The following is an 18,128-nucleotide window of genomic DNA, read 5'->3' as shown; positions in this document are numbered from 1 at the left end:
GGGGAAAGAATCATAGCTCATTTTTATTGCCAGTATGTAAAGGAAGGAGCTAATCCACAGAGATTCGTTTTCCAGCCAAATGAAGCTTATTTGTTTACATCCAAAAAGGGCTTTTAACATTGCATTAGAGTACTTGCTTACCTTCTTCAGTGGATACTGATAATGGTTTCACCTTAATGACTCAGGATCGTTATTACCAGCACTCAGCATTATATAGAGCCGTGGAACAAGGGTCAACAGAGAACAGATAACATACGGATGAGGAAACTCAGGGAGATGACTTTCCATGGCCACTGGAGCTTTCACCAAACAACGAAGTATTGGGGGTGATGTAGAGAAAAGGACATGATTTTGAATTCCAGCTCCTTTGTTACTTCCTCAGCTGGAGGTGCTTATGACTTACATCTTTGCTTATTTGGTCAGGATTAGATTAGAGGACATATAAAACTCTTAGCTTAGTGCCTAGCGATGTAAAGTAAACGTCCTGGTAATTGTTTGTTCCTTTTTCTCCCACAACAGGGCTTTCTCACCAGACCCATTTATCAGAGGCATGACCTATTGCCTTATGAAGGGGTGTAATCTTGTGGTGCCCTCATATTGTGTATAAAGCATTTAGCCTCTGAGTAAGCGCTTATAGCCTCTCCTCTTACAAAATTGTAGAATATATTTTGATGAAAGGACCTAAAGACCTCTATTTGGGGGCTTAGAGACCATTTTAAAACTAGGTTCTTTGGTGGTCTAAATTGGTAGAGAGGTGACTTCTGATTACTGAAAGTGTCCTTGTATTAGGAAGGTAAAGCATGTGGGAGACAAAAAGGAGGACAGACTATGAATGTAAATATGGTATTATTTTCTTCCTCTCTGGGGAAAATATGTAACCGCACTAGAGCTGAAACATTTATCTATGGAAAAGTCTTATTCTGTTCTGAAAAGTTCATCTTCCTTGTTCACCCATGGATAGGCAGGATAAATGGTAATCAGCACAATAAATCATGTGCTGTCTCCGAAGATATATGTTGTTTTGACGATTTCATATTATTAAGCTACTTGAAAATGGGAACGTGAACCCTTCTCAATCATACTTAAAATTGTGGCAAAGGAGATTTTCCTCTCTATTTCAGGAAAAAAAAAAAAAGAATGAAATGTTCAAATAATATTGTAATAGGATTATAAGGGCCCAAATGAGAAAGCCACGTATATATTGGGCCATTGTGTATAGTTACAGCAAAAATAATAGGCTTGTGGAAATTAATTTTTGAATTTGTCTGGACAGCTGGAGCTTATACAAAGAGGTGATAACCCCAGATTCCACAGCAGGGCAAGTGAATATCTTGTAAATCTTTGGTTTATTGCAGAAGCCTTTCCCAGTTTGTACACAGGCGCTCTCAAAATAAATGGAACAAACCATCACTGGTACACCAGAATTTCCCCTAAATGGAGTTTTTAAAAAACAGTTAAAAATATATGCAAGTGCTTGAGATAGGCGATTATAAGTTGAATTTTTTATTTTGCCCTGAGTATATTATCTAAAGCTGATTATTTTAGAAATGATAGTGTACTGGGAATCAGGGGATTTGGTCAGGTGCTCACGTGATAGACAACTGGATAAAAAGATCTTTTTGTATCACCTCAAAACCCAAATAAGGTATTGGAATAGATGTTTTCAAAGCAGCCATTTAAATGCTAAGTAAGCATCTTAAATAAAAACCGGGACAGGCTGGGACTGGCCGCTGAAAATACATTAATCTCTTCCTAAACCTTCCCATAAAGTTCTTTTTACTTTATGGGAAACTGGTAAATATAGTATTTTACATCCATCTAGCTTTTGGTAGTCATGAGAATTTGGTCCTCCTATATTTAAGCCTCACTCCATTGAAGATAATTAGAAAATAAGAGACTAGGGTGTTAATTTTCAAAGGAGATAAAACAGGTGGTAGAGTAGAAGTTTTTGCCAAGAAACCTTGGGAAAGGTAAAGCAAGATGGGGATGATGGGTGGGGAAGACAGCAACCCTGTGTTTTAAAGCCACACTCAGTTTTAAGAGGGGAAGAAGGAGGGATCTGATTAATCCCACAGATGTTTCCTGAATTCCAGGCATTGTGTGAGGCTCCCAGGGATATTAAACACCAGAGTTACTTTTCCCCAGGAGCTTATGGACAAATAAGGGAGAAACACAAGTCACAGACGGATCATCATTTAGTTTGTTAAGTCCCATCATAGTGGTTGGTGAAAACACTGTGCTGGGTTTGGCACTTTGAAAACCTCAAGATGATTCCTCTTTCCAGTGGGGAAATTCCAGTACCAGAGAGAGGGACACACAATACATGTGAGCAAGGAAGAGGTCATACTAACATGTCATTTTAAACCCAAGCACCTCATCAAGTATTAAATAACGAATTCTGGGACTTCCCTGGTGGTCCAGTGAATTGGCACTAGAGTTCATCCAAGAAAGAGAAGAGGAATCAGAGGCAGATGTTCTGAGGACATGGTGACATGTGTCCATAGTTCCTGATGCTAGAATCTCCCATGGATTTTTGGGGGGTTTTGTTTGTTTGTTTGTTTTTTGGTTCGTGCAGAACTGCAAGGCTGTCGCTATTAATTACTCCTGTGCATTCGTTCATTGGTCGCTGTAAGTCTGTGATTGATTCCGCAGTTCTTATTTTGCAAAGGACAGATGTAAAGCCAGTTCTCTGAACTTCAGGCAGTTTGGGAAAGTTTGGCATTGGCTGTAGCCATTACAACTGTGAATGGATTTAGTGGAAGAATAGTGTCTGTTCATGCCTTCATCTGCTTGGGCTGCTATAACAAAATACCACAGACTGGGTGGCTTAGACAACAGAAATTAATTTCCTTACAGTTCTGGAGGCTAGAAGTTTAAGACCAGGGTTCCAGCCAGTTGTTTCTGGTGAAGATCTCTTCCTGGTTTGCTGATACCACTTTCTTTTCACATGGCCTTTCCTCTGAGTATACAGGAGGAAGACAGTGTGTCCTCTGGTGTCTCTTCTTATAAAGATACTAATCCTATTGGATCAGGGTCCCACCCTTATGACCCGATTAAACCTTAATTACCTCTTAAAGGCCCTATTTTCAAATACCGTCACAATGGGGGTAAGAATTTCAACGTAAAGAGTGTTGGAGGGGACACAATTTAGTCCCTAGCAATTTGCAATTTTTTTTTCTTCTTTTTAACATCTCTTATCCCTTTATCCCTTTGAGCTAAATACTACAGTTGTGTCTTTTTTTTTTTAACAAGGACCAATTTAGTCAAATAAAGAATAGAATGAACATATCATCTTAAATATATAGGATGACATGTCTGTAAACCAAAAGTCTGAGAATCACTGAATGGTAACATCCTAACATAAGTGGAGGGAAAGTTGTGATTTGCTCACAGACAGTATCTAAAACTGTTTTATCGGTTTATCATACCAGTATATATACTGCCCAGCTTAAGAAAAAGAGCATTATCTATGTCATCATTTTCTATGTCATTATGTCATTGTTACTTGGAAGACTAGTCAATTGATTTCTTTTAAAAAAAAATGATAGGTTGGCAGGGCTTCTCAAGGGATATCTAAACTCAGCCCATTCCTTTCCTTCACCCACAGAAGAACTGAGATTTTATGTTTATAATTTCCTTGATCTTCTTGATAATGTTCAGTTCATATGTTGTAATTCTGACACTATGTTGTTTGGTTTTGCTTGCTGATGGGGGAAGGAGTAGTGGGTTTCTTTTTCCTTTATTCTGAACATTGCAGTTGGGGAGGGAGAGAGGAGCAGACCTCAGATCAGATCCCCCTCCTCGGGGGGACCCCAGGCTTTATCTCTGATACCCCGTATCCCACAAGACCATGAAATTGAAGCGCTCATTCCTTATGTCTGGTAAAATGCCTTTCTGATAGAAGCTGGCTTCTTACCTTTGGGGTTCTCTCTCACTTTTTACTTGTTTTTTTTTTGTTTTTAATTTTTTTTATTTTTTTGCGGTACGCGGGCTTCTCACTGTTGTGGCCTCTCCCGTTGCAGAGCGCAGGCTCAGCGGCCATGGCTCACGGGCCCAGCCGCTCCGCGGCATGTGGGATCCCCCCGGACCGGGGCACGAACCCGTGTCCCCCGCATTGGCAGGCGGACTCTCAACCACTGCGCCACCAGGGAAGCCCTTTACTTGGTTTTTGACCTCTAACTCTTCCTTACTGGCTTACAAGTCAAAATGTCTTGTTTCCATATTTTATCCGCCATTTTTAGCTGTTTGTATCTGAATGCTCTTCCGAGGACGTTGGCTGCACGTTGGAAATGAAAGACTCTGTGCCCTAGTTTTTAGCTTTAAAACATTCACATCATTTTTCTGTGCTTTTCATATGCACAGAGCGATATGGTCCTGGAAGAAGTTCATTTTGATTGTGTGCGAATGACTTTTTTTCCACTTAATTTTTATTTGGCCTCTCTCTTTTATTTATTTATTTTTGCGGTACGCGGGCCTCTCACTGTTGTGGCCTCTCCCGTTGCGGAGCACAGGCTCCGGACGCGCAGGCTCAGCGGCCATGGCTCACGGGCCCAGCCGCTCCGCGGCATGTGGGATCTTCTCGGACCGGGGCACGAACCCACGTCCTCTGCATCGGCAGGCGGACTCTCAACCACTGCGCCACCAGGGAAGCTCTGGCCTCTCTTTTTTTAAATGACTGCCTAGTAATTTGACAAAATGTATGTAAACAGCTGATTACGTTACTCGACTTGTTGGAGATTATTCTTCTCATTGGATGTACCTGGGCATGAAGTAATATAAAAACCTTAAGAATTAAATTATGATTTTTGTTTCGAGTTTGTGTGTGTTTACATATGTGTATGTATTTTCTCCTAGGCTGCTGCACTGAATAATAATAAAGATTCCAGCCAGAATTTCTTGAGACTGTTTAATGGGCACATTTACAGCGGCGTGGAAACTTTGGGGAAGGAGCTCTTTATGTACTTTGGGCCAAAAGCTTTACGGTAAGGTAAATCTGTACAGTACGTCTTATCTCTCTATGTTTAGAGATGGGTAGAAGGCTTTTCTTGCAGTTTGCTGCATGTCACATTTAAATACATAGAAAGTACTCCATTTTTAAGAGAGCTCTAATACAAGAGGTTGAGATTCTGTCATGGAAAGCAATAAGCAGAAGAAGAATAAATTGTGATGTCATCGTTCCTTGGAGGGTTAGTCAATTTATTTCTTTTAAAAAAAGATGACAGTCTGGCAGGGCTTCCCAAGGGATATTAGAGCGTTACAGCTCTGTTTTGCCCCTCCTCAAACTCCCCGGGGTGCTCTTTTCCCTCTAATTTCCACCAAATATTTATTGCATTTAGCGACATTATTCTCTTTATATTTATGACAGCTCCTCATTTGGTTTGAATGTCTCTCTAGATTTTTACATTTTTCTCTCTTCCTTCTTTCTCTGAAGCCTTGTACGGAAAGGGAAACTTATTTATAGATTTCAAAACTTTCCACAGAAGTAACCGGTTCTCTGCTGTCTCACAGTGCTTATGGAAATTCATTGCTAACACATTGGTTGACTTAATGATAAAAATGTCGAAATGTATGTAATCACCTATCTAATTTTTGCAAAGCATACAAAAAAAGGCCTGTGGAATAATATGTCTGTCAAATCTGTCTTCTCGGAGTTTAGCCTAATCTGTTGCAAACTGTAAATTTGAATCTTTATTAATGTTTCCTTAAGATATTACACAGTGTTCACCTGCTTAAAAGTTCTGTTACCAGACCCCATGCTTCTAAGTGAAGGTGAATAATGGTTGCAAAGAGATAATATGACTCTGTGATTGTTATTTATTGCATCTCATCTATTGCATGTTTAGAGTACTTCAGACTTTATGTGATTGCTTTTCCTTTGACGTGGTCTCTTCATTGTCAGCAGCTGCTGTCCCTGGACAGCGTTGTCCCTTCATGGTTTTTCTCAGCCTGGAATTGATAACATCAGCACCCGCCTCCCGGTTCAGGCAGCAGTGATCTACTGCAGGCTACATTATTGTGGTAATAGATTGATTGATGTGATTGAAAATTCTTTGCTCCAAACAGAGTAGGACACAATGGGATCCATGTAAGATAGTTGAAAACATTGATATGTCATTGATTCTCTGTTGTGAGGTGCAGATTTATTTCTATAGCACGAGAGGGAGGTTTTTACCAAGTGTTCTCCACCAGACTGATAAGGGGGGAATCATTTCTCAGTGCAGAGCTGTCAGCAAGTGTTCCATGAAGTTCTAAACAAGGGCAGCTGTTTCCTCAAACTAAGTAACTAGTACCATCCCTGGCGAGTATGTGTCTCAGTACATGGATGGAGACCAGTGTGATTCCTATGGCCTTGACTGCTATGTGATGTAACAGTTGAAGGTCATTGGCAGATCAGCTGTTTGAATATGAAGTTAACAACCTAAAATCACCTGTATTCCCTTTCACAATTTAACGTAAGTTAGGAAAATGCTCTCCTAACCTGTGCTTCTTGGGAGGATGGATGACAGTGTCAGAGAAATGGGGTCCTGTGTAAGGCTGCAGGTCTGTGAGCGTGAGATAGAAATGTAGTCTTCATTTCTGACCTCTGTTTCCTCCCCACCAGGCTGGTCTGCTCTTTAGAAAGCTGATAGTAGGAAACATGCTTAATGATCACAGTTTTCCCTCAATAGGCAGCTTCTCACAACTCAAATTGCCCATGGATTTAGTACATCTTATAGGCCAGACCATGAATCTTCCTGGAATTCGTTTGTTAATGAAAGTAGAATACAGGCCTAGCCCTCTGGAAGAGGATCTGCCATGTAAAATCCACACTTCAGAAAGATACAAATTAGACAGTGACTGTTTCTGTTGCTAAAAGATGTATCAGAGTGCTCAGAATAGTGCCAGAAAACAATAAAAATGATTTGGTATACGTTTATTTTAGGAGCGCAGATGTGGTGTTAGGTGTGATTAATACCTATACTCTTTCTGAACACTTTACAGAAGCTCTTCATCTGTCAACAAAAAAAGAGTCATGTTTAATTTTTTGTTAAATATGTATCAAATACTCATTAGAGCAAACTGAGAAACAATGAACAAACAAGAATAAATTTATACCTTCACAATCCCACTACCAAATAGAATCTCTGTTAACCATGAGTGCATGTGTTGCCGGTACTATGTGTGCATGTATTTGTAACTCTGTTCACCCAGACATGCCCATCCTACAAGCTGCTATTTTCAGTCAAAATGAACGCAGCTTATATCGTGAACTTTTATATATATATATATATATATATATTTTTTTTTTTTTTTTTAAATGAATATCTTTTCTAAAACACTTTGGTGTTTCCAACTTATGGTTTATGTGACTCCCATTGTTTGCAATTACATGCATACTCAGAGACCAGAAACTGTATCTGAAATATTTTGGAGGCTTTGCCATTTTAGTGAAGCATTATACATAATCAATTTTGTAATTTATTGGAGCTTGAGTGATATGATCCTCTAAAGAGAAATGCAAGAGATAATGTGACAGTTCTTTCTGGTTTGCTGAAAGGTCTTTAAGGAATCCATGATACATATGCTACTTATAAGAGGGTTTTAGAGCTTAAACATAGTTTTGTAATCTGTCACATAACATGTTAGGAAAAGTTGGAGTGTGATAAGGACTCCAAATGAAATTTTATACTTGAGAGTAGTGAATACCTACTGTTTGTCCAACATGCGCACTTATCTTTTGGGGACAGCATTTCCTCTGGAAACTGATCATCTGGTCACAATAACCAAAGAATTCAAGTTGAATTTAGCATAATCTTACTTAACTTTCTCTCCCACGTAGTCGGTTGGGTCAGCCCAAGTTCTTCTGTGAACTTTCTCAGCTGGAGCCGAGGCAGATTAGGCTCTCGGTGATGGAGGAAAGCTGGGGCTGTGAGGCCTTAAGACTTGTAGGTGGCCGTTGGCTTGTCCAGAAAGACAAGGTGATGGAAAATACAGCCAGCCTCCATAAAGCAGAGAGAATCCCAGAGGCATTTTAGCCCCCAATTCCCTCTGTTGCTAAGATCCAGCCACATTCTTGCCTTTCCTGCAGTGTGATTCTTCAGCCTTCCTGACTCCATAAGCGACCAAATATCCCTTAATGCCTAAGCTTTTTGAGTTGGGTCTCTGTCACTTGCAATGTAAGAAAACTGACCATTAAAGTAATCTACAGGTGGAAAAATACATATTTTAAATTTCTTAAATAGTAGCTTTTATCTTGTATTTCAATTACCATAATGCTTTCATGCGTAACTGGAGAAAATATGGAAATCTTTACCGCAGTCATTTACGTTCCCTTCTGCACCCGACAGCCTACAGGGTCGCTAGTTCTGCCGCTTTCCTTTTCTTGCTTCTTTTCACAGTACACATCATTTTATTGCAGTTTTTCCCATATTTTAAAGTAATATATAAGCCAATTGTAAAACCTTAAGATAGTTCCAAAATATCTAAAGGAAAAAGTAAATACCACCCATAATTACTACTGTTAAAAAGAAAACACTCAACAGTTTTTGTAAATATCATAGACAAAATATAAATTGTATATATAGTTTATATTACATATGCATGAATTATATGATATTGCATGTTATGATTTTTATATAAATAGGAATTTTAATTTATATTTTTCCCTTTTACATAACATGCGTATTGCATTGGTCAACGTCAAAATGTACATTATTATTTTTAACGTGCACAAAGTGTTCTACTCTATGGATGTATCATCATTTTTTTTAGTCAGCTACCTACTGACTACCTACCCTGCATATTCCTGTCCTAAGGGAGTCTCTCCACACTCAGGTCCCCCAGCCCTCCGGTGGCAGACTGCTGTTGCCTGTTACTCAGTGAGAGGTTCGTGATGGGGAAACAGAGGTTCTTGTTTCTTCCAGACCAGCTTTAATTTTGGGCAGGCCCTGAGCATGTGGGCCTCAGGGCTGCAGTTTTCTCAGAGCTGCTGCCCCTCTCCTCCCTAAGGCAGCTGTGCTTCCTTCGCTGTGTGGGTGGCCTTAGGTCAGAGAGTTTCCTCGCTCTCTCCCATGGGACTGGTGCCTGGAGTATCACTGCAGGAGTCTGCACCAAGGTTGATTCCCTGCCTCATGCCTAGAGGCAGATGGCTTTTGCTTGGGCTCGTTCTGAACAGCAGTGCACTTGGCCTGGACCTGGAGGCAGAAGGGTTTCCTTCCCTCCCCAGTGGCAGACTGCTTGCTTATCCTTGTTACCTGGCACGAGACTTCCTCTGCCTGCAGGTAGTTTCCTGTTACTCCTGTTACTACTCAGCTTTTTGTTTGTACCTCTCTATTGGCTAGAGCATCTTAAAACTTTCTAAGACCTCTGCTTCATGTAAGAGGCATGTTCAAGAAGCAAGGAGACAGGGTTTCATGCAGGCAGGTCCCACGTCACCAAGGGTGGCTCTTTCAGGTCCCCTGCCATGACTCACATCTTACTTGTGGGCAGCTAACTTGTGGATGCCTGTGGGAAAGAGCTTACAAGTGAGGGCACACTCTCCTTGTGTCTGGGGCTCCAGAGATTCTAAACCGTCATACTAGCCACACTATTTAAAAGTTTGTTGAAAATATTAGCTGTTTTCTTCTTATCCATTTCTACAGTAGCCGTCTCTTTCTCCCGTACTCTTTCCCAGATGGAATAACTTGTGTGTCTGTTTTTCCACAGAGGGGCTTGTCACTCTTTGGAATTTATTTCACCTGGCTGCCTGCTCAAGAAAATTTAGGATTTTGTAAATACTGTGATTTTTCTCCTTCTTAGGGTAGGATCCATATTCACTTTTAGCTTCTATATCCTAAGTAGAAGCAGAACTCCCTTTTTCCTTTTCAACATGGTTAAGACCATATCTTTCTTTTTATAACCTCTTTCTTTGAATTCCCAGCATAAGTTTTACAATCTTTATATTCAACTGTTTTACACGCTAGTATCCATATGACGATTTTGACCACTTGATAATCTTCATAAGCAGTTGCCTCATCTGCATGTGTAGTTGTCATTAATCTGAACCTGTGACAATACTGTCGTTGTTGCTATTTATGTTTGGCTAAGGAGGTTCAGATTATTCTGCTAGTGATAACAGGAAGAATGTGGCTGGTGGTTAAAATAGTATTGGGTCTTATTTATTGATTTGTTTTAGGCAGTTATTTCTAACTAGAGGAATTTTCTTACTATCACTTCAATTTTTAGTTTGAACATAATTTTTATATTAGAATTTTGGTTGCAAGCGACAGAAGCCCAACTTAAACAAGCTTAGTAATTGTTTATTATAAGAATATGGGTGTCTGTTGATACCGGAAGATAATGCAGTCAGGCGTCAGGTAGAACTGGAAGCGAAGACTAAACGCTATGAGGACTCTGCATTTCCTGATTCTGTTCCCCGCTGAAATCTCCTGTCGTCTGTGTCTCTGCAGACAGGCCTCTCTTGGCTTTTCTGGTGCCCATGTCAGGACACATTACCCTAGACAGCTCCCATGATAGATCTCCCAATCCTAACAAGAAACTGATCTCTCTGTGTCCCAGATAGATTCCTCAGGAAAATGCTGATGAATCCAGCTTGATCCAGGTTTCCATTCCTGAATCAGCTGTGTAAAAGGCATGGGATCAGAGGAAAGGACAGAGGCCACTCCCGGCTGGGCCTAAAGCCCGCGGTGGGCAGGCCGTCATGTTATGCAGAGTGAATGGTCTCAGGTAGCCAGTTGGATTGGGAGTGGGTGGAGCTTGAGAGGATCAAGAGATAGAAATATGACAGTACAGGTATTTACTGTGCCTTGAAAATTTTCATGGTACTGATATGTTTTTCTTAGTTTAAGATAAAGGGTACTTAATAATAAACACAAAATTCATTGGTTTATTGGGGCTCAGTCATCATACATAACATTTTTCTATTTCATAAAAATTCATAAAAATAAAACTTATTATAAAAATAGTTATTTTTATGCACATTTCCCTCTGAATAGATTTATAAGACCAAAAAAGGCATACTTCTTTGATTTGGGGTTCTTACTGGGGCTACTCCTGCATTTGAACTGGGTCTTAACCTTTGAGATTTTATATGTAGATGCAGTTTCATTATGGAAAGGGATTTAGAATCCACTTTAGGAGCCATGCAGCTGAAAAGATTTTAGGTATGATGGCTTCTGGGCATGACAGTTGTACACCTTTCACTGGCGTTGAACCTCCGTAGGCTAAGTTTTGGAGTACTTACAGGCACACATGTTTCCTGTCAAGAACTGTGGGGCATGTAAAATGCATTTATGATTGACAGTAGGGCGCACAGCATTTAAAACCCACATCTTTAAAGTTAGACTGGTTAACCTTGTACAATACTGTAACATGGTGCTTTGGAATTAGAAGCACAGAGCAGTAACGTTTGCTGCCCAAAGAGCCATATTTATTAACTCAACAAAGCTATAAGGAGAAGGGTTTGAAAGGCAGAAAACTATTTCATCTTGAGAGTCATTTCTGCTCTTCATCATCAGAAGTCTTGTAAAACCACTTTCTTTTTTTCTTTTTTTTGAAACTGGACATACTAATCAATCCTGTAAAAACTGAAAGGCTATGAATTTTTCATCACTGCACTGTGGCTTTCAAGTTAACCGTAAATATTTACAAGTCCCCTCTTCCCAATACATACAAAGGTAGAAGGAAACTAAAAGAATTGAAGACAATAGCATTTTGACTTGTTTTCTTTTCTTTTAATATGAAAGATTTTGCAAAAATTTGTTTCACTGTGTTATCCCAAAGCAGGGGGGTAGAAAAGAGTAAGTGTCTTAAACTATAGATCTCATTTTGGAATAGGTAAACATTTCCAATATACTGTAGCTAGAAGTAAGGAATGTGAATGTTGGTGGCTTTGTAGAATTCATAAAAACACCAACTATAGGCAATTTAAATTTAGCCTTATCTCACCCCAAGCCTTTGAATCAGAGAAAAAGCTGAGAGAGAGTAGACTGTGGTGTGAATAAAAGGTACCTCATCTGACAAGAAAAGAGAACAGGGGTGTGTTTTCTTGGGCTTACTATCAGGGCCTTATTATTTCTCTAGGAACTTATTTTCTTTGTGAGTTGAAAAAATGATTGCCATATCTAGTTTTATAAGGATACAAAGCCATTAACAAAAATACGACATTAGCTATCACTTTGTGCCCTTGAAGTGTCTATTGTGACTAACATTTGTTTGCTTATATTCCAAAAAGTGAAGGAACAAAAATTTCTTGCATGATATACTTACTGCCGCTCAAAGATGGGTTTGCTTTTGTTCTAGGATTCATTTTGGAATGAAAGGCTTCCTCGTGATTAATCCAGTTAAGTCTAAAAATAAAAATGGACTTCCTCCTGTTTTTGAAGTACAGCTCACCAAAGATCTGATTTGTTTCTTTGACTCATCAGTAGAAATCAGGTAAAAGATTGAATTAAAAATTGCTTCAGCTGCAAAACTGCAAAGTTGGCCCTGCAGTTGGGTTTGGGAATGTCACATATGAAAATAAATAAATAAACAAAAATTTTAAAAGTAGTTTATAACTGATAAAACGTCATTTTAAAAGATTCTTCAAATAACATGTTTTGTTAGGGTCGTCATTGTTTGGCTATGTAACTCTTATAAGCTGGTTAACATAAAGTGTTTATGTTTATATCAAAGATCATTTTAAATGACACTTTGTGAATTGTAACCAGGCACATGATTAATGTGTTTTCTATTCCTTTCTATAGAAACTCAGCAGAAAGCCAACAGAGAATAAGAATGATGGAAGAATTAGATGTATGTTCACCTAACTTTAGTTTCCCAAGAGCAGAAAGTGAAGTGAAAAAGCAGAGAGGACGGATGCTATGTGACGTGTTAATGGATCAGAAAGTGTTACCCGGCGTGGGAAACATCATCAAAAATGAAGCTCTCTTTGACAGTGGTCTCCATCCCGCTGTTAAAGTAGGTGTTAAGTAGTTTTTAAATGATTTCTATATTTTTAAATACTGTGAAGGGACCAACGTGGAACACTTAAATCAGCATGGCAGTAACACATTCTCCCCAGACAGACTTCCGGGGTCTTCGCTCACGCCAGCTTCTCCGTGAGGCCAACCCTGGCCTCTCTTTTAAAAATTGCTGTGTGCATCCCTGCCACCCACTTCTTCCTCCCTGGCTTCCATAACTTGCTTGCTTTTTATTTTTCTCCACACCACTGATCACCTGATACTTACTTGTTATATACATTGTTTAGGATCTGACTTCTGCTAGAACACAGTCCCTTAGGAGGAAGGTGTCTGTTTGGTTCGTTGATGTATCCAAGTATCTAGAATACAGTGTCTGGCATTTGGAAGGCATTAAAGAAATATTTGTTGAATGTATGAAAGAGCGAAGCTCACAACTTTCTTTTACTATCTGGCATATTAAATTCACACTCTACACACACTCATATATTCCTGTTTGTACCTGTTCATGACATTAGAAAATGCTGTTTTGGTGGAATGGTAAGAATGGAAGTCAGGTAGCAGAGAATAAGGAATAAGTGATTGGTGAGAAAATGGAAACAAAACTTAGAGTGATTGTTAAAATAGCTTAGATTGGAACAAAGGGAAAATATTAGACTGCTGGATGGAGAAGTTGGGACAAGAACTGGATTTTTAGGGTTTTTTTTTTCTTGTTCTTCAACTGGAGTGACATGAACTTATTTATATGTTGGGGAAAAAAACCAAACTGGCCGAGAGGGAGAGGTTAAAATTGTAAAAAAAAGGAACGGTGATTAATAGGACCAAGTTGTAAGAAGGTCAGAGCGGTTAGAACTCAAAACCAGGTGGAAGGATACATATATTTTAGTTTCCAGGGAAGAAAGCTACATTAGGGCTTTTATCCAGACCCAAATAGTGTCTATTAACTAAACCATCTTTTACGTGATTCCAAAGGTACCTGTTTATTTTGTGTAATTGCTTCCCAGAGAGTTTTTATAAAATTCAGATCAGTAGGAAATAAGTTTTCAAAGAAACCAGTTAATAATTGTAGATTTGGTTCTGTTTTTTGACACTTGGAACCTGCTTGTCAAATTTCTGTAATATGGGAATAATGAGACGGAATTTTAACACTAATGAGCTTATGAACTTTTTAAAATCATCTAGAACTCTATGGAAAATGTTTTTGAAAAAAGTACCCAGAGTGTTGTTAACCAGAACATTGTTGTTACCTTTGATAAACTGACAATTTACTTTTTATCAGTACGTCCAGCCGGCCGTAATGCGTGAGGGGGTTAAAAATTAATCTTTCTGAAGCTTAGCTATTAGCCCCCTAAAAGCACACGCACAATGATTGAAAAAGTATAATCTAGCCTTTTAAGATGTGACTGAACGTAGTAAGTAAGATGTGGTAAGAAATAAATGAATTTGAGAAGTACATATGTTTTAAACTTTAAATAAATGAAAAAATACTTTTAGAAGGATTATGTTGATTAGATGGTTTTAGATTTTAGAGGCACTGATAAATTTGTTTCTGTTGTATAAAGATATACATATGTATTCATATACACACAACAAAGGTGAGTCTTTAGAATTTCTTCTGGAATTACTATTGAAACTACATGTGCCAAATGATAATGAATTCTGCAAAGGGTGACCCTGAGGTTTATGCTAGGCTGTGTCACAAAAAAATTCTTCAGCAAGGTCTGTTTCTGCGTTCTTCCATGTGTTAACATGTACTTTAATATTAAAGCATGTCTATAAATTCATATCTTTTTAAAGCTTGATAGTGACCTTGGAGAACATCTACTCCTGTACCTGTTTGTCCCTTCTTTCTGGTCTTTTTTTTTTTTTTCCTTCCTTTTTTCTCCTGCAAGACTCTTCAAGGTGGCTGATAGGCAATGCTGGGACTTTGAAGATGTCCAGTACAGAATAGGTATTCAATAAATATTTGAATTTAGAATTAAAGTTTATAAGATGGTATTTTTCTTTTTTGAATTTTTCTAAAATTGAGGTATAGTTAATTGGCAGTGTTGTGTTAGTTTCAACTGTACAGCAGAGTGATTCAGTTATATACATATATGTATTCTTTTTCCGAATCTTTTCCATTATATGTTATTAAAAGATACTGAGGGGACTTCCCTGGCGGTCCAGTGGTTAAGACTTTGCCTTCCAATGCAGGGGGTGCGGGTTCGATCCCTGGTCAGGGAGCTAAGATCCCACATGCCTCGTGGTCAAAAAAACCAAAACATCAAACAGAAGCAATATTGTAAAAAATTCAATGAAGACTATAAAAATGGTCCACAACAAAAAAATATAAATCTTAAAAAAAAATAAAGATACTGAGTATAGTTCCCCATGCTATACAGTTAGGTCCTTGTTGTTTATCTATTTTCTATGTAGTCGTGTGTATCCATTAATCCCGAAGTCCTAATTTATCTCCCACCCCACCCCCGGCTAGCCCCTTTGGTAACCATAAGTTGTTTTCTATGTCTGTGGGTCTATTTCTGTTTTGTAAATAAGTTCGAGAATGGATGGTATTTTTTATCTGTAGTACCATCACTTAAAAATATACACTGTTAATAACACTGAATAGATATATGAGTTTTAGAAGAGATGCATATATTTCAAATCTATTTCAAGTTCTCTTAGGTAGAACTGGCAAGTGGTATTGTTTTTCTACAATAATGAACAAATTATGAAACTCTCCTGAGTTGTTTTTCTATTTTAAGGTTTGTCAGTTAACAGATGAACAGACACATCACCTTGTGAAAATGATACGTGATTTCAGCCTTCTTTTTTACAGGGTAAGAGCAAAAAATTTTCAACTATGTAAAATGTCAGTTATTTCCCTTTGCACCAGAAATGTCAAGGCTGTATGTAGCCATCTAGTGGTAAGAGCATAGAGGTGCAATAGGGGAGAGTGACATGTTATGGGCATAATTAACACCTTGAAATTAGGTCACAGGTCGGTCCAAACTTGTCTAACTCTAATTATATTAAATTATCTTTACACTAAGTTGGGGGACAGCTATGTTAGCATTTTACTTACTTAGACTCTTGTTCTAATTTTGGATATATAAAAGTAACATATAGGTAGCCTAGAGAGAGATTCAGTACTTTGGGATAAATATAGACTTCAGTTCAATCAGATTTTGCCACTTACCTATCAGTGTGGTTAATGTTATTTAGGTAACTTAATTTAGATTTAGTTTCTTTATCTGTAAAACGGGATAATAATACTTCTCTATCTACCACAGAGACTGTTTTGAGAATAAGTCCTCACTAAACTGTAAATTTTGTAAGTTGTATATATACATATATATGCATATATAGAGTTAAGTAAACACATTTTGCCTTTAAACGAAGTATCATAAATATGTCTTTTTTTCTCTACAGTCCATTTCCTGTATTCAAAATGTTTGTTTTTACTACTGTTAGAAAGTCAGGTATTGTAGGCTTCTTCATTAATTGGCCTGAAGTGTTAATGAGCCTCTTGCTTTACATACCTGTCCTGAGTATCGATGGCTATTTTAGTATTACATATGCTCACTTATTCTTCTAGGGAAAGATGATTACAGATACCTACCCATTTTCTGCTCAGATTAAGATGGGCATTTCAGTACTTTGCTTAAATTAATATGAGTTGTTCCTGTAATTTTCAGCTTCTAATATGATCCACCATATTTCTGGGCTTTTAAATTTTCACACTGCTGATGTAAATCCCTCACATTCTCTTTGTAGGAGCTTTAACTGTATGTGAGTAGAATAAAACTGTGACAGAGAGTATCAGAACTTATGCCGAAACAGAACATGTTCGCTGCTAAGATGGCATTTAAATTTTTCTTTTTCAGTGAGTCTGTAAGATTAAAAACAAAAAAACTGTCCCTTTTCAGGTCAACAAAGAAGATGATCTTGTTAAATGTTTCTCCCTAGGAATAAATTTTTTGACTGTTGCAACAAAGTGAGCAGCTTCGGTGTTCTAAAAATAATCAGATTTAAAGCTAATCTAGTCTTTTTCTTATAACCACATAATTATGTTTAATTATAAAAACCTTAAAGGCATGAAAGACATTTTAAATCATAGAACTTTTATATCCCATTTAGATAGGAGGGTAAAGCCATGCAAAGAACAATTTTGAATACTAATAAGTTATACAATAATGACTTAATTATTTCACACAAATCTTATTTGACAAATGTTGCTGAATCTTGTCAATATCTTTTTCTCAAATGAAAGAAAAGATTATGAGGACATATGTATAAACATATGTACATTTTTAACAAATTATTTTTAGAAATGACTTTCAAGAATATATCTTTCAATACTATTTTGTAGATAACATTGTAATGTTTGTTTGTTTGTTTTTAGTGCCACAAAGCAGGATCTGCTGTCTCTAACCACTATAAGGTTTACAAGCGTCCTAATTGTGGTCAGTGCTGCTGCAAAATAACTGTGTGTCGCTTAGGGGAGAATAAGAGAATGACATATTTCTGTCCTCAGTGTCAGAAGGAAAATGCTCAACATGTCGACATATGGTGAGAAATCTAATTTAAAGTTTACTGTTTGCCCTAATTCTCTAATAAAAACGCTATTAATAAGAGAACATAGTTGAATAGCTATCAGGCTATTAAGAACAGAACATAACTCACAAGTATTTGAACACTTGGAAGGAAATAGTAAATAATATCATCCAAAAACCAGAATGAGCTGAAGATGACTTACGAGCCTCTTCTGAATTCAGTAGAAAATCTCTAACTTTGATGTTAATATCCAGGCTTTGACTTTCATCTCATTTGTAAAGTGATTACCAGGAGGTGTAGTTTTGTCAATAATTGGGAAAATGCAAGTATTTTCCAAAGTTCTTGCTTTTGAAATAATATTATAAAACATTAGCAAGCTCTCTTTACAAAATTGCAGTCTTCTTGGTGAAATAACCGACTACTTACTAAACACATGTGTGGTGATTCAGCCAGTGGCTGAGTAAGTCTGTTCCCACTCTGCATTCCAGAGCTGGGAAAGTAACCACAGGATGGGCTCAGGGACCCACTGTGGGATGAACTTGAACTAAAATCCCATTGATCACCTGACCTCCACAAGCCCCTACTCTGACTGGCAGAGCACAGTGGCACTTTTGGGTCTCCTGGAATTAGTGTCAGTTCAGAACTAATGTC

At 38.0% G+C, this 18,128-nt stretch overlaps 1 protein-coding gene across 1 annotated transcript in view; it reads left to right on the top strand.

Annotated features, from left to right (window-relative positions):
- Positions 1 to 18,128, top strand: part of NEIL3 (nei like DNA glycosylase 3) — a gene marked incomplete at both ends in the record, with an annotated part of 34,315 nt that overhangs the window by 4,239 nt on the left and 11,948 nt on the right. Inside the window, 5 exons of the mRNA XM_082680386.1 lie at positions 4,855 to 4,982; positions 12,280 to 12,414; positions 12,726 to 12,939; positions 15,686 to 15,760; positions 17,326 to 17,492. Coding sequence (XP_082536512.1) covers positions 4,855 to 4,982; positions 12,280 to 12,414; positions 12,726 to 12,939; positions 15,686 to 15,760; positions 17,326 to 17,492 — 719 coding nt within the window. The remainder of the gene's footprint in view (positions 1 to 4,854; positions 4,983 to 12,279; positions 12,415 to 12,725; positions 12,940 to 15,685; positions 15,761 to 17,325; positions 17,493 to 18,128) is intronic.

Source organism: Grampus griseus (genome assembly GCF_964374135.1).
Source record: "Grampus griseus genome assembly, chromosome: 21".
NCBI classification, from domain to species: domain Eukaryota; kingdom Metazoa; phylum Chordata; class Mammalia; order Artiodactyla; family Delphinidae; genus Grampus; species Grampus griseus.
Note: the sequence above shows the minus strand (reverse complement) of the source record. Positions and strands in the feature narration are given on the sequence as shown.